Source organism: Cervus canadensis, chromosome 8 (genome assembly GCF_019320065.1).
Source record: "Cervus canadensis isolate Bull #8, Minnesota chromosome 8, ASM1932006v1, whole genome shotgun sequence".
NCBI classification, from domain to species: Eukaryota; Metazoa; Chordata; class Mammalia; order Artiodactyla; family Cervidae; genus Cervus; species Cervus canadensis.
Window position 1 is genome coordinate 74,314,847 of NC_057393.1, and position 15,979 is coordinate 74,330,825.

The 15,979-nt window shown below is 50.3% G+C and overlaps 2 protein-coding genes across 4 annotated transcripts; one reads left to right on the forward strand and one right to left on the reverse strand.

Annotated features, from left to right (window-relative positions):
* The first annotated feature begins 300 nt into the window (after nt 1–300).
* On the forward strand, nt 301–6,969 carry EGR2 (early growth response 2). 3 transcript variants are annotated; one of them, XM_043476860.1, is made up of 3 exons: nt 301–544; nt 3,045–3,153; nt 4,464–6,969. In XM_043476860.1, exons 1-3 carry the CDS (start codon nt 446–448, stop codon nt 5,711–5,713), a joined length of 1,458 nt encoding a protein of 485 aa, XP_043332795.1. In that variant the 5' UTR covers nt 301–445; the 3' UTR covers nt 5,714–6,969. The 3 variants fall into 3 exon arrangements, with proteins under 3 accessions (XP_043332795.1, XP_043332796.1, XP_043332797.1); XM_043476861.1 differs by having other exon boundaries at nt 428–544; nt 2,945–3,153; XM_043476862.1 differs by lacking the exon at nt 301–544 and adding an exon at nt 2,667–2,944.
* Nucleotides 6,970–8,642: 1,673 nt separating this feature from the next.
* On the reverse strand, nt 8,643–14,222 carry ADO (2-aminoethanethiol dioxygenase). Its single transcript, XM_043476863.1, has one exon. It carries the CDS (start codon nt 13,691–13,693, stop codon nt 12,881–12,883), a length of 813 nt encoding a protein of 270 aa, XP_043332798.1. The 5' UTR covers nt 13,694–14,222; the 3' UTR covers nt 8,643–12,880.
* Between the last annotated feature and the right edge of the window lie 1,757 nt (nt 14,223–15,979).

Below are 15,979 nucleotides of genomic sequence, written 5' to 3' on the forward strand. Positions count from 1 at the left end.
GGGCAAGCCCGCCTCTCCTCGTTGGGGTCCCATCCCCCATCTGATCCCCACTCAGCCTCCTCCTTCGGGAAGGGTAGCCGCGGCAGACTGCGCGGCTCACCCCTTCCCGGGCAGCCCCCGACCTGCGTCCTGCCCTCTGCGCCCAGCTCGCCCGGCACTCGCACTCGGACGTCCAGGAGCTCCCCCTCGGGGCGGCGCGCGGTGGCCGCCCGCGGGGTTGGCAGCGGCGCCCACCGCGGGGCGGCCCCGGTGACTCGCTCGCCCGCCCGCCCGCCCACGTGCGTGGAGAGGAGCGAAGCGCAACCAGTCGCGGCGCCCGCGCTTGCCGCCGGTGGGTGCCTCACCTCGGAGGCCGGCGGGGGCCGTAACCCGAGCCCCGCTGCCACGACCCATATTTGCATAATTCGGTCCCCCCCCCCCAACTCTTTCGGACTCAGGGCTGGAGATGCGAGTCGGGCTCCCCTCCGAGGCGTCGTCTTGCCGGTGGTCAGCGCGAGGGCCGCAGGACTGGCCGGAGCGCAGGCGGAGCGGGCTGGCGCACGTGGTAAGAGTGCAGCTTTCTTTTATTCTTCCTTTTTAAAGAAACGGGAACTTTTCACGTTTTTGCCGAGGGTGGGGGTACCTACAAGAGTGCTAATCTTGCCGCGACTTCCTGCCTTTCCCCTTTTATTTTCATCTCCAATTGGAAAAGAGCGCGCAGCGCCAGCAAGAAACTTTCCCAACATTTCTCTGGGTGTTTGAAGTCAGGAAGATGGCCGGCCAATTTCGAGGCGGGCAGAGGGAGAAGCGGAGCGCGGGAAGAGGAGCGGAGGCCGCTCACCGCCGCCCCGGGGCCCTGACCGCCGCGCGCGCGGGGCCGGGCGGGAGCGGGCTCGCCGCGGCAGGTGAGCGGCGGGAGAGCCGCCTGCAGCGCCGCGCTGCCTCCACGGCGTGGCGCCGTGGCTCTCGGTCGCCCGCGCCCCCACGAGGCTGGGGCTGTCCTGGCTGGCCGCGGGCTAGGGCAGGGCCGGGCCCTAGAGGCAGCCCCGCTCACGGTCGCAGGCCTCGGCTGCTTTGGGGGCGGGAAAGGGGTGGCAGGCGTCCGCTTTCCAGGCTTGAGCGATTGAGACCAGCCTCCTACGAGACCCCGGCCAGGCTCTGAGCGCTCCTAAGGCGGGCCAGGGCGCGCCGGGAGATAGGAGAGGTCAGAATAGCCGACCAGAGTCTGGACCTCTGAAAAGTTTAAAAATTGTTTTGAGAACTAAGCATAAAGGTTCTTGTCGGGGCCAGTTTTTTGTTTTGTTTTTTTAACTCTCAAAGGTAAAAGTGTGTACGGTGATGGCGACTCGAAACTGGCGTTAGCGTCACCGTTTGCTATCACTCTGGTCCTCGCTGGGCTCTCCGCGGTGGCTCTTGGCCAGGGAAAGGAAGAATATTCCTCTTAATGTGTGTGTTTTGGAGTAGGGCTCGGGTGCGGGCAGAGCGCCCTTCCGGAGGGTTTTGGGGTTGGGGGACTGTGGTGGGGGCCGGTCCAGGCAGTGTGAAGGTGACGATGGGTGTTTTCGCAGAGCACCCTGTCGAGCAAACCCAGGCGCCCGCTCTTGCCGACCAGTCACTCTGTTGGCGAGGCGGACGCACGGGCGCGCTGTCAACAGGGAGGTGTGTAGCGTAAGGTGTGCGAGTGGGTGTGTGAAGAAGGCGGCGGGGGCTGGAGTGTGTGTAGCGGAAGTGGAGCGCGTGTAAGAGTGTGTGTGCGTGTGTGGCGGGGCAGGGTGAGTGTCCAAACCTCCATCTGGACGCCCCCACACAGCCGACCGCCCAGACGCGCCGGGAAGGGCGCCCGCTAAGCGCAGCAGCTGAAGGGGGGCGGGGAGCGCGCGGGCAGAGGAAGGGGGGTGTCTCCGGCTGAGGATTTCTTTCGAAGCTCCCCGCAGTTATCTGCTCCTCCGAGGGTCTACCCCCCCACCAAGGTGCCCAAAATACTTAAACAAACAAACAACCCCAAACCTGTTCCGTTTTCGCTCCTGTATAAATAGAACAGACTTTCCAAAAAAGCAATACCGCATTCACTCTTATCACCAGCCACTTCTTTCCACCAAGTAATTCAGAAAAAAGCCGTCAGCTTCCGTGAATGCATGCAGCTTTTTTTTTTTTTTCTTTTCTGCCTCCTTTTGCTTGCGGTTTTGAGCTGCCAAGAAAGTGAGTAGGGGTTTGACTGTAGTGTCTCGGCTCCGTTCGGTTTCTTTCCGAAGTTTAATTTTCCGGAATGGCTCCCAAACAAGGGCTGGGGAGGCGGAGCTGCCGGCACCGGATCTTCGCCTTTTTTGGAAAGTCCCGGAGAACCGGAATTCCTCCCCGCCCCGGAGGCCGCGCCGCAGCCGGGACCCGATCGCTCTCCCACAGTGGCCTAAGCCGGACCGGTGGCACGCCCCATTCCTGCCGGGCTCTGAGCCCTGCACCCGGGCTGCGGCTCGGGCCACCTGCCCCAGACCCCTGCAGGCTGCAAGCTGGGAGTCTCGAGCCCGGAGGAGCCCGCGCAGCCGAGCCCCTATGCAAATAGGCCATGTGACGGCAAAAGCCGCCAGGCCCAGCCCTGTTCCTCAGTCCATATATGGGCAGTGACGTCACGGGCATTGAGGACCTGCCCATAAATACTTAGAGCAACACTTTCCGTCTAACCGAGAGAGCAGCAATTGATTAATAGCTCGGCGAGGGGACACACTGACTGTTATAATAACACTACACCAGCGACTCCTGGCTTCCCAGCCGGAGCCCAGGAGAGAGTCAGTGGCAAATAGCCATCTTTCTTCTTAAAAAACCAGCAACTTGTTTGCTAGTTTTAGATCTGTTAGATTTTTTTTTTTTTTTTGAGGGGGGTAGTTGCTTTTAAGTGTGGAGGGCTCAAGGAGATACCAACCTAGGCTCAGTCCAATCCCTCTCCAAAACGGCTTCTCTGACACTCCAGGTAGCGAGGGAGTTGGGTCTCCAGGTTGTGCGAGGAGCAAATGATGACCGCCAAGGCCGTAGACAAAATCCCAGTAACTCTCAGTGGTTTTGTGCACCAGCTGTCTGACAACATCTACCCGGTGGAGGACCTCGCCCCCACGTCGGTGACCATTTTCCCCAATGCCGAACTGGGAGGCCCCTTTGACCAGATGAACGGAGTGGCCGGAGGTAAGCCGCGTGCCCCCTTCGCGAACCGGGACCCACGCAGCTCGGAGGTGGTGGGTGGGTTTTCGTGCGTGTGCGGGACTTGGAGGAGAGGTGGAAGGTGTTGACTGAACCGGATTTGAAGAATAGAAGGGGGTGCAGGAGGAAAGCGGGAGCGGGAACCCGGGCGTTGGAGCTGAGCGCGCGGGCAGATGCACCAGGTTGCCAGCGAACCGGCGTGCGTGCGCCGCGGCGCGCCCAGCCCCGGGCGGGCTCAGGGATAAGACTATGAGGTGGTGCCCCACCAGGCTTCGGGGCTTATGCGAGCCTTCTGCCGGCGGCACCCCAGCCTCCCCAATCCCGGAGTAGGGGCAAAGTGATGGGGAAGTTCGGGGCTCTGGCGGAAAGCTGAGCGTCTGGAGAGCGGAGCGGCGGAGATGCCCGAGGAAAGCGTCCGCCTCTTCCTCCTGGGTAGAGGAGACCCGGGGAAAATCTCGGAGCGCGCACCTCCTTCGGTCTGAAGGAGCGCCCCCACCTGCGCGCTGCCCGCGAAGTTGAGGGGGTTGGCCCGGCTGGGAGGAGGAGGTGGAGGGCGGGCAACGGCGGGAAGCGGCCCCGTGGCTGCCAAGGGAGGCCCGTAGGGCACCGGCGCCGCGAGTTTCCTTGGCGGTGGCAAGTGGTCTCCTGAAGCGCGCGTACCTTCTCCGAAGCCCTGCCGCTGCCTTTGGGCTGAGGCGAGGCCGCGCAGGTGTGGGACAAGGCTGAAACGATTGGGAAAGGAAACCTATAGACTCCTTCCATGGCAGAGCCCGATTCCCTCCAGCAGCGGGAGAGGGAGGGAAGGAAGGAACCTGGGGTGGGGAGCAGCCGGGAAATCACTGGCCCCCTTCTTTGGCTCACCTCTCAGGCTGACACCTTCGCTGCAATGACTGGGGTCAGTCTCCTGGGTAGTGCCTGCCCTAGCCGTGGGACCTCAGGCAAAGCAGAGAGAGAAGTTCCAGGCAGATGGGGAATTTTTAATACTGCTGCTTCTATTATTGGGTGTTTTCATTGGGGACTGGAGCCACAGATGGCTGTACGTGGGGGGTTGGGAGTAGCTCATCCTGCTTTCCTGGAGGTAGTTTGAATCCTAGACTGTGGCAGGCTGCCACAGTAGGATCCTGGGCTAGCCTCTTTTCACTGTCTTTGGGCCAGTTTCCCCACCTGTTGAATTCTGCCCTGGCTTTACAGTGCTGGGATCCTTGGGGTGGGACTCAAGTGAGACAGAAGGATGAGGAGGGATTCCTGGCTTCATTCTCAATGCCCCACCTCCATTCTTCTTTTCCCCTCCCCAGATGGCATGATCAACATTGACATGACTGGAGAGAAGAGGTCCTTGGATCTTCCGTATCCCAGCAGCTTTGCTCCGGTCTCTGCACCCCGAAACCAGACCTTCACTTACATGGGCAAGTTCTCCATTGACCCCCAGTACCCTGGTGCCGGCTGCTACCCAGAAGGTATCATCAACATTGTGAGTGCAGGCATCCTGCAGGGGGTCACCTCCCCAGCTTCCACCACAGCCTCCTCCAGCGTCACCTCTGCCTCCCCCAACCCACTGGCCACTGGACCCTTGGGTGTGTGCACCATGTCCCAGACCCAGCCTGACCTGGACCACCTCTACACTCCGCCGCCGCCGCCTCCCTACGCGGGCTGTGGAGGCGACCTCTACCAGGACCCCTCTGCGTTCCTATCAGCGGCCACCACGTCCACCTCCTCCTCTCTGGCCTACCCACCGCCTCCTTCCTATCCGTCCCCCAAGCCAGCCACGGACCCAAGTCTCTTCCCCATGATCCCAGACTATCCTGGATTTTTCCCATCACAGTGCCAGAGAGACCTACACGGTACAGCTGGCCCAGACCGCAAGCCTTTTCCCTGCCCCCTGGACTCCCTGCGAGTCCCCCCTCCACTCACTCCGCTCTCCACCATCCGCAACTTTACCCTGGGAGGGCCCAGTGCTGGGGCCACAGGGCCGGGGGCCGGCGGAGGCAGCGAGGGACCCCGGCTACCTGGCACTGGCTCGGCAGCGGCTGCCGCGGCCGCCTACAACCCACACCATCTGCCACTGCGGCCCATTCTGAGGCCTCGAAAGTACCCTAACAGGCCGAGCAAGACCCCAGTGCACGAGAGGCCCTACCCATGCCCAGCGGAGGGCTGTGACCGGCGCTTCTCCCGCTCGGACGAGCTAACCAGGCACATCCGAATCCACACGGGGCACAAGCCCTTCCAGTGTCGGATCTGCATGCGCAACTTCAGCCGCAGCGACCACCTCACTACCCACATCCGCACCCACACTGGCGAGAAGCCCTTTGCCTGTGATTACTGCGGCCGCAAGTTTGCCCGCAGTGATGAGAGGAAGCGCCACACCAAGATCCACCTGCGACAGAAGGAGCGTAAGAGCAGCGCCCCGTCCTCGGCGGGGCCGGCCGCCTCCAGCGCCTCGTGCAGCGGGGGCGCGCAGGCCGGGGGGACCCTGTGCAGCGGCAACAGCAGCGCTATTGGTGGAGGGTCCCTCGGCCCTTGCTCGTCTCGGACCCGGACGCCCTGAGATGAGACTCACATTGACACACCAGCTCTTTGAGGCCCCGGAGGCCCTTCGTCCATTGGAGCTGCACGACAAACACTACCACCCATTCCTGCCCTTCCCTCATTGCGTTGGGCAAAGGGCCTTGAAGGAGCCTAGCACTGCCCCCCCCCCCACCCCGCCCCCTCCTTTCCACTTAGAAGCAGGTCTTAGCCTGCTTCTAAAACTTAGCCCGCCTTAGTCTGTCTTAGGTGGGTTGACCGTCACCCCAAAGTTATGGGGAGGCTCAGAAGGGAGTTGGGTGGGGGGCCTCTGGTCTAGAGGGCTGAGGCCTGACCCTACTTTAAAGGGTTGTTTGACTAGGTTTTGTTGCCCCTCTCTTATTTTGACTGGTTAGTTTTTTGACTCTGGATGCCAGAACTGATTTGAGACTTTTTCTACAGTAGTTTGGGAGACGCTGATCCCTTCAGATGGGGACAGCAAAAAGGCAGAAGCAAAGCTGATGTGCACTTTAATGGCCTGGGACTGATTTGGGGGATGTTGTACAGTGGGCGAAGCATGGCCTTTACGCTGCATTCTGTTGCCCTAGAAGTGAATCAAAGCTTATCTAGTCATCTCAACCCTTTAAGCAATATGTATTATAAACTTAGAGAACAGAAGTGCAATGTGATGGGAGGGACATAGCAATACCTGCTTCTTTTTGAGTGGTTTGAGAAACATAAAGACTATTTTTTCAGTGTATATCCATTCAGATTTTGTGTATTTTTGATGTGCACTGTTCTCCAAGTTCTGAACCTTTGGGAAAAGAAAAAGTAAAACATTTATGATCTCTTGCAATGAGTCAGAGGTTAACTTATTTAAAGGGGGATGTACATATGTTCTCTGAAACTAGGATGCATGCAATTGTGTTGGACGTGTCCTTGGTGCCTTGTGTGATGTAGACAATGTTACAGGGTCTGCATGTAAATGGGTTGCCTTACTATGGAGAAAAAAAATCACTCTCTGGGTTTAGTATGGCTGTATATTTCTGCCTATTAATATTTGGAATTTTTTTTAGAAAGTATATTTTTGTATGCTCTGTTTTGTGAATTAAAAGTGTTACCTTTGTAGTCAAATTGCAGATAGGAATGTAAATAATGTTACTGGAGCTGACTTGTTTGGTTATTAGCTCTTAATAGTTGTGGAAATATAAATGATTTATTCTAACACAAAACCACTAACTAAAATTCAGATAATGAATGGTTTATGACTATAGTGTAAATAAATACTTTTCAACAATATTTTTGCTGCAGAGATTATTTATGTAAGATTTATTGGGTGTGACTTCAACAGTACCCAGTGGGTTTTAGTACTTTGACCAAGCCATGATCTCCAAGTTTTCTCTGCTAGTCTTTCCACACTGGCCCTCTTGCCACAAAGCAATCTCCATTCATAATCAAACGCGAGCATTCACTAGCATTCGGGGATTTCCCCCATGCATTAGTGTAAAAGTGGGGAGGCGTTGTTTTGACTCATTGTTCCGTCCTCTGTAACAGCCTATAGCTTCTCTCTGCTCCTGAGTGGGCTCCGGAAAATAAATACTTACAAACAAGTGCCCACTCGGAGACTACACATTTGCGACTGCTTTCAGAACCCTGACCAGAGCCTGGAACTCAGACGAGCTGTGGCTTTGTGGAAAGTGTGGTGGCGTGGTCAAGCTGGAAATGACTTTCAGGTTCCAGGATTAGTTTTACGACCACAGAAAACTTTTTGAAAAGCGCTATCGCCTCTTCTGATCAAAAATGCACTCAGACACTGCTGATGACAGCATTAATGGGTTACCAAAGGAATTACCCCAGGACTCATTTCTCTCCAGCCGTCTCCCCGACTACACCCATTTGGAAGGATCATTCTCTGCCATAGGTCTGGTGGGTCTAGAGACAAATACCCAGCTTTTTAGATGATATAGGTATACACCAGCCTTAAAATCTCAAAAGACAATCTGAATCAAATAGGCAAATATGGCCCTTCGTTGGATAATGCTTTGCAAAACAATACTCTAGGGGTCATTTTAGTACAAGCCTTTTGTAGTGATTTTAAAATATAAATTAACTGCCCCCCCAACAATATCTATACTACAATACAGATTGTGAAGTTATCGTTTTTACTCTAAAACTGGACCTGAATATTTAACTTCACTCACTGCCTCTGGATCTTTACACAAGTGTAATACATTGGAGCGCCCACTGTCTAGATACATCATCTGAAAACTGTCTGACCTTTGTCACTGTTACTAAGACATGGCTGATAATAGATGGCCTGTATTTTAGAACAGCAGTGACTGCTACTCAGAGAACTCTTTTTTGGCCCTTACCAGCACTAGAATTTGAAATCTGATTTGCAGGGATAATTAACCCTTATTTCTTCCCTGTTCTTATTTCAAAGATGCACAATACCTCTCATAACTACTAAGTGGAACTTTCTAAACTCTGGTGTCAGATCGTTCTGGTGTCAGATCGTACTGGTGTCATCCCATTAGATTATTTCCTAGCTTGTTGGCATAGTATCATCCTTGCTTGGACAATTTTGTTAAAGAAGTTATATATACAACAATGCCACATTTTGATAATTGTGTTTTTAATAATACTCTACTAAAACACTAAATTAAAATAAACCTAAATGAAAATGAAATGTTAGTTGCTCAGTCAGGTCGAACTCTTTGCCATCACATAGACTGTAGCCCACCAGGCTCCTGTCAATGGGATTTTCAAGGCAACAACACTGGAGTGGGGTGCCATTCCAGGGGACTTTTCTGACCCAGGGATCGAACCCAGGTCTCCCACATTGCAGGCAGATTCTTTATAACCTGAGCCACCAAGGAAGCCATAAATACACCTAAGTTTTATGTGACTTATAATTGTCTTGCCAAATTTTAATTTTAGAGCACCTTCAATCAAGACAAGGTAAACAATCATTTACAATGCAACAGACTAGTCTTTTTTTAATAAGATGAAAGACATTTTGATAGTCAAATTGATTACATAGTCACTTTTGCCTTGATGTGGGTTCGGTGACCTGGCGTTACCATACCATAAGGAATATACCTTGGTGTTTTTTCAGAGCCAACTTTCTGGGTTTTACTCCTTGATTTCAACATGTTAGGTCAATCTTTAATTGTACTTTACTCTGCTTGAAACATTCAGGATACTTTTCACAGGTGTCTCATTGTTTTACTCTGCCCAAGAAATAAAGCATATGAAGCTAACACGTCCCCTCTCTTCTAGTCAATATGCTTTATTAAATAATATTATAGATGTTTCAGCTGTTACTGGGAATTCTTATTAAAAATAAACGTCCAGAGACTAATTCCTTAAAGATCATAATGCAGTTGAGATGGTTCAGTGCACATTAAAAATAGGTCTAACTAATTTTAGGTTAGGTTTCCAACTATTTGTAAACCAGGCAATTTAATTTCAATATCCTAACTGCTAATGAAACTAAGGCAAATTGTTTGGTATATATTAAAAATGGCTGTAGTGATATTTTAACAGTTCAATTCAACTTTGGGGGTGGTGGTGGGAAGGAAAGGTTACTATCACCTCACCACAAGTGCCTACAATGCTGCCAATCCAAAGTAGTTAAACAAGTTTTACAGAAAAAGCAAAGACAAGAAAACATTTAAGTACAAAGATTCTTTCCTCCAAGAATGAAAGTTGTTTTTCTTTTTTCTGCACTAGCTTATTTTCCTTAGGTTAAATATAAAAGCAGTATTTTTGTTGCAGCAAAACAGTATGGTTGCATGTTAGATAATTTCAGATGCGTTTTTGATCAGGTTGTTTCAAAGATCACACACAGGAAAATAAACTATTAAGTTTATATTATTACTTGGACTTTAGAATCTCCAGAAGACCCCCAGTTTTTTAGTACAACATAATTTTACCATACAGACTGTGAACCTTTTACAGTAATTCAAATATAGACATCATAGCAAGTAATATTTTCCTTCTCCATTTTGCAATAATCAAGTAAGATTATCTCTAAACAATTTCAAAATGCCTTTATTTTCCACAAGTACAGATTTTAATCCAGAAATGTAAACATCCCTGGATCAGAAGATTCGTTATCTATATGGGGCTTAACAAATGATTTCCTTCTTTGACACTCATTGCACTGTGAAAATCAATGGTCAGCTTCTGTGTGTGATATGAAGTTCTGAATTCAGAACAGGAGACTTACAAGAGTGGCTCTGCCTTCATGTTAGAGTTGAATAGTAATGGGCAGAGTCCTGAATTAAAAACACACTATTGCTTCTTCGGTGAGCAGAACTAGAGCACAAGATTCTACCATTTGGAATAGATCAGTGATGAGAATCCTCCTGAGACGCCTAGACTAATGCACCTACAAGGAGACAATGCAGAAGGAATAAAAGATGTCAGTTTTGGGAAAAGTTAAAGGCTGTTAGTGTTGAAAGGCCAGATAACCCACTCCTGTTGACCAACACACATTACTTTAAGAAACGGTTCATCAGTTTCACTGGTAAACAGCAGTTAGTGTAAATTCCATCCATGCAATTCAGACTTAATTAAAAAAAAAAATCAATTCCCATAAAGTAGTAGGTAAATATATAATACTCTAAATTGATATAACCAGAGAGTTAAAAAGCTTTAGAAGTATTAGACAAATTTTCATCAATGAACGGCAGTTTTTGCATTTGTTATTCAACAGAAAAGTTAAGTGATTAGTATCATTGTGCTCATTAGTCCTTGTAGAAGACAGCGTTTTTCCATAGTTGTTACCCATATTACAGGAATATAAGGAAACACACAACAGCAGCACAAGATCATATCGAAGAGTTTATGCAGAAAGGTGCAAAGCTTTTCTGCATATTTTGTCTTTGTGTTAAGGATATTCTTTCCTCAGTGGCTCACTAAAACAAGTTAATTTTGTTTTCACCACTAATTTATTCAGAATTTATTAGTGAACCAAAGGTTCCACTATACTTACTGAACTAAATTAGATATATATTGCTGTTTTGGCCTGTGATAATTTCAGTTAGTTTTTTGAAAAGCACCTTAGTCTTTTCATTCAACTTGTTTATACTTGAAAACTTTAAAAAATTTCCTAATGTAATTTGGAAAAACAATTCATCCTTTATTACTGTCCTATTGCCAGAATGAGTTTTTGTAGGTTAGTTTTATGTACTCCAGGTTGCATTGTAACTTAAACATCATCATCAACAATTGTTACAAGTTGGTCAACTTTTTGCTACAATTCAAAACAGGTAGGTATGTAATTGATAATCATACACATTCATCACTGTTATGAAAAAAACCCTTGTGAACAATCTTAAAGGAAGTCATCATTTGCATATCTAGAACTTAATTTCAAACAAAACAGCATGAAGAAGTGCTTCAAACTCCCCCTAAGGTATAATAAATCACACCAGAATGGGACACTGTCATAAAACAACTTAGCAACCTGGAAGAAATGCACTATGCCTCTGTGAGGTTTTACAGCACAGTGGCATATCATGTTGAGTACCATCTCTTTGATTTTTAAGAAAAATCATTAAGAATTTGCTTTTCCATCTAAGTTTGGGAACAAACCTTCCTTCACTCTGAGCCTCTGTAAATCAGTGTGCGAAGAGGGAAAGGCACATACTGCTTCCCTCTCTATTACAGATATTAGAACTCAATTACCACCTGGGTAAGTCAATCAAGAGGGCTTAGACAACAGCTGGGCAAATTTTAATGTATTTATTTCTACAGTTTGTTTTTATTAAAAGTTTTGTGAAAAAAGGAATCCTATAAATAGTAAAAAGGGGGAAACGGGAGTGTTCCTTGGACTGAAGCAAATGGTGTCAATACATTTGTAAACAAGGTCAAGCTGCTCAGCCTATTAGAGGGACAAAAGATAAAACTAGTCACAGATAGCACAACTGTTCAAGAGGTTCGGAGTGGGAAGTGTTTTGTCCAAGTTTGGGTGCCCTAAAATGGCTAGCAGTATAGTTAATTCTCAATTCTCTAGCCCTGGTCATCCGTGCCTCTCTTCCTGCAGAAAACCCACCCCAAATGAAGCAAGCACTGATTCTCTCCTATTTGAGAGGGGCTGTCCTAAGAACATTGCCACCAACAACACAGCTGGAACCACCAGCCCCTGGAATGTTAGAGCTCCTGAGAGAATTTGAAAGTCATCAATGTTTTCCTCTACTTTTGCAGGAAAATACTGGAAGTAAAGAGGGGCACACAGAATTCAACAGCTGGCTACCAGCGTTTTACATTCAGTTGTTTGGAAGCATACTGATTCAGCTCTGGTTAGAAAATACAGAATTACTTTATTACTTCCTAAAGTACACTAAGACATAAAAGTCACTTCAGGATAATACAGTTTTTGCATTGAACGTGAACCTGAAATAAAAACATCTGCTCAACTCTCGATCTGGAGACTCAGTGGGGAAGCCCTAAGTGATCTTTTGTCACTGAGATGTACAGGTGCTTGAATTGCTTAGTTTTTGCTGCCAGCGTAACCGAGATATGGTTACTGGGCAAGGGGAGGAAAGAAAATAAATCTTGTCCTCTACATGCATAGTTAGTTTGAGTGTAATCCCTCAACTCTGAAAAAATGGATTTAATTTTCACAAAACTTAATTAGGCCGGACAGCTTACTTTAAATAGCAGCTCATCTCTTTAAACCTAGTTTTTACCAATGACTTGAACTAAAAACTATTCAAACCACTAGGTCATGCAAAGTCAATAAGTTAGAACTATAATAATAAGCAGTAAAAGGACATAAGGACACAAGTGGAAAACAAACCCTATTTACCCGGAGGAGGGCGGAGAAAACCACTTTGTGTATTTTGAATAGGATGTGAGCAGAGGAAAGAAAATTTTCATTATGGCTTTAAGATGGAAGCACTTCAGATAAGTCCCCTGCCCCCGCCCCCTCCCCCCAATTCAAACCCCAGTGGCAGTGACAGAGGCAGGCAACAACCTAGCTTCCCCGCCTACTCCGCCCCCAAAACCGTGCCCGGTGGTTGCGATCCAGTCGCCCGCGCTTCCCAAGACTCCCGAGGAAGCGGCTACTGCCCATTCCAGTAGATCCAACACCCAGGCTGGGGGAAGGAAGAAAGCCCTTGTGATGGGGTCGCGGCCAGCCAAGCCTAGATCTGAGTAGGGCAAGTGTTCGGCCCACCGCTTTCGGGCGCCGGCGGCTTCAAGGGAAGACCTTGGGACCTGGATAAGGCTCCCCCTCGCACCAAAAGTCATCGGCTTGCGGGGTCTCCAGGAGCCACACTTCTCGGGGCAGGTCACAGGCCGAGCCGGAGGCCTCCTTGGCCCTGACAGGCTCCAGCACTCGGTAATAGTGGCAGTCCCGGCCGTCGTCGGGGTCGTAGGGAGGGGCCAGGATGTCCAGGAAGGCGGCGGGCCCGTCCACGGCGTCGATCTGGTGCAGGTTGTCCCGGTGCGGCGTGAGGAAGCACGGGCCGCTGGCCTCAGTGTATTCTGCCCGCGAGCGCAGCACGCCCGGCTGTACCGCGTCCCGCTCCCGGGGCTGCAGAGGCGGCTCGAACTGCTGCTCTGGTGGCGGGGCCCGCGGCCGCTGCCCGCTGCCCACCTCCAGCTTGTCCATGCAGCTGATGCGCACGGTCCCGTAGAGCACCTTGAGGATGCCGTGCATGCCCGGGTGGTCGTGCAGCGGGATGGAGGTGCCGCTCTTGAGCAGGAACACGCCGAGGCTGAAGCCGTCGGTCTCGCAGATGTGCATATAGGTGACGGGCGGCAGGTTGGGCCGCAGCGGCTGCAGCGTGGCCTTACGCGGGGAGATGTTCAGGTCCTCCGCGCGGACCTGGGTCAGCAGGCTCTTCAGCTTGCTCAGGTTCTCCGGGAAGCCCTGCTGTATCGGCGCCTCCGGGCCTGGCGCCTCGCAGCGGTCGGAAGAGCTGCGGCCGCCCCCGCTGCCCCGGAAGGTGAGGCACGCCTGGCGGGCGATCCGTTGGATCAGGGAGGCCATGTTTTCTCGGGGCATGCCCTGCAGTTCCTCCGCGTGCCGAGGCCGCCCCCCTCCGCCCCCAGCTTTCCTCCGCCCCTTGCGGTCGCCGGCGGCCGCCACGGCTGCCCGCAGCCCGGAGCGGGGCTTGAGGCCCCGCAACTACCGGTCAGTCGGGCGCGCGGCACTACAGCCGCCAATCTCAGCAGCCACCCGCCGGCAACGGCCGGGCGTGCCCGCCTCGCGCCCCCTTTGAGCGCGCACGCGCACGGCCCACAATCCGCACTCACGCTCTGGGAGCAGGTACCGGCCGCGCGGACGGTGGCGGGCTTTGCCTTACGCCAGAAGCTCCATTCATGCGGCCCGCACCTACGACGGTGATTAGGGGTTCCCGGCGCCCTGCAGAGCATGCTGGGACTTGTGGTCCGGTATTCCGCATGCGCTCTGAGAGAGCTCCCTTTGTCATCTAGAAAAGGGAAGGATTAGATTTGTGGGTCATAAATCGACCTGCATTAAGGTTCCAAGGTGTTTGCTTCTTAGAAGAAAGGCGAACTGGGGCACAAGAGAAACAGCCAATTAACTACAACTCCCGGCATTCCTCGGCATGTTTGGGTGACGCACTTCCGTCGTCTGGTTTGTGGTGTAGTGTAGGCGCCTGGCCGTCACCGGAAACGGGCCAGAGGGTCGTTAACCTGGCGCCATTCCGCCCTAGTACACCCTCCAAGGACGTTTTCCTGTGGCCTTAGCCCTGGGAAGGAGGCTGCTGAGTTAACTGTAGCTCCTTGTGGCCGCACAGGCAGCACTGTCTGCTGAACCTCGCTTTCGTAATTTTCTGTTTCTGAGGAGATGAGAGGGTCACCACAGTTACTCCCCACAGCTGTCCCCAGCTGTTGTTTGCCTCAGGGTCTGATGACGCTGCTCTTCTGGTTACAGAGCACAGTAGGTTTTTTTGCTGGAGCTTGAGAGGACATTTGGTCACTGACTCTGTATACTAACGGTTATCAAACCTGAGTTTGCATAAGAAACACCTCGTTAGGGGAGGAGGGGAGTTATTCTAAAGATACAGCGTCCTGGTCTTCGTCCAGAGATTGGTTCTGAGGCATCCTATGAGAAACTGTTGTGAGAGAATCAGGCAAGCTCTTGATCTTAACCTTACCCCGAGTTTAAAGTCCTTTTGGATTTCCGAAGCTAAACATGGGTTTCTTACTCATTTTGTAATTGGAGTGGTTTAGTAAATTCTCCCTAATTAAAAAAAGGCATGCTCTTTCCAGTGGGCTATGTAACCTATTTAATGAGCACTCAGTATATGCCAGGCTTTGTGTTAGGAGCATTACCTAATGAATATACTAATCCTCACAGCAGCTCGTAAGAGGTAGGCATTATTATTATTCCCAGTTTGCAGATGAGAAAATAAGTTGCAAGAGGATAGTGAATTATTGCCAGGGCCTGAGCAGCAGCGCAGAAATAAGTACCGTTTGATCGAAACCAGCAGTTTGAGTTGTTGAAAGCATTAAACGCAGGATTAAGATATTGTTTTTCCAGCCTACTGTGCTAATTACAAGTTGTCTGTCTTTAGCAGACTTCACCCTTTTAAGTCCTCAATGTAGTCACTTGTAGAATCTGGAATCAGAGTAACAGACATTCTGAATTCTCCTTACTCCTCAGAAAACCTTGCGAAGCTTTATAAAAGTAAACATTTGGGGGTCAAACCTCAATTCAGAAGAACTGCTGTGAAGCCCAGAATTTTTATGTTTAAGATGCTCCTTAAGTGATTCTTAGTTATCAGCCCAGTTTGAGAACCACTGATCTGTAAATAGTGAGCAGTTCTTCATATTTAGTGATTTTGATTGAAGATAGTGATTGTTTTAGAAAAGCAGTTTTAAGGTTTATTTGTTTTCAGGGTTACCATGTCATTGTTCATTGTATATGGTCAGGTACAGTGGTCCTTTGGAAGAACACAAACCGCTGTGCACTGGGGCTGCTCAGTCGTGTCTGACTCTTTGAGACCTCATGGACTGTAGCCCACCAGGCTTCTCTGTCCATGGGATTTTCCAGGCAAGAATACTGGAATGGGTTGCCATTTCCTTCTCTAGGGGAATCTTCCTGATCCAGGGATCGAACCTGTGTCTTCTATGTTTCCTGAGTTGCAGACAGACTCTTTACCACTTGAGCCATCAGAGAATCCCTGTCATTGTTAAGGTTCTTAAATATACTGTCAAAATTCACCATGTAATGAAATTCCATGCAGTCTTTTTCTAAAGTGAGGAATATTTAAGAGAAAAATGCCCTCTCTCCATTAAAAACACCTAAAATAAAGATTTTATT

What these genes read in the sequence shown, in the direction of transcription:
- EGR2 (XM_043476860.1), top strand. Translation starts at nt 446, where the DNA reads ATGCGAGTCGGGCTCCCCTCCGAGGCGTCGTCTTGCCGGTGGTCAGCG. An exon ending in GGAGCGGGCTGGCGCACGTG is followed by an intron (nt 545 to 3,044) that starts GTAAGAGTGCAG and finishes TTTGTGCACCAG; the next exon opens with CTGTCTGACAACATCTACCC. An exon ending in GATGAACGGAGTGGCCGGAG is followed by an intron (nt 3,154 to 4,463) that starts GTAAGCCGCGTG and finishes TCCCCTCCCCAG; the next exon opens with ATGGCATGATCAACATTGAC.
- ADO (XM_043476863.1), bottom strand. Translation starts at nt 13,693, where the DNA reads ATGCCCCGAGAAAACATGGCCTCCCTGATCCAACGGATCGCCCGCCAG.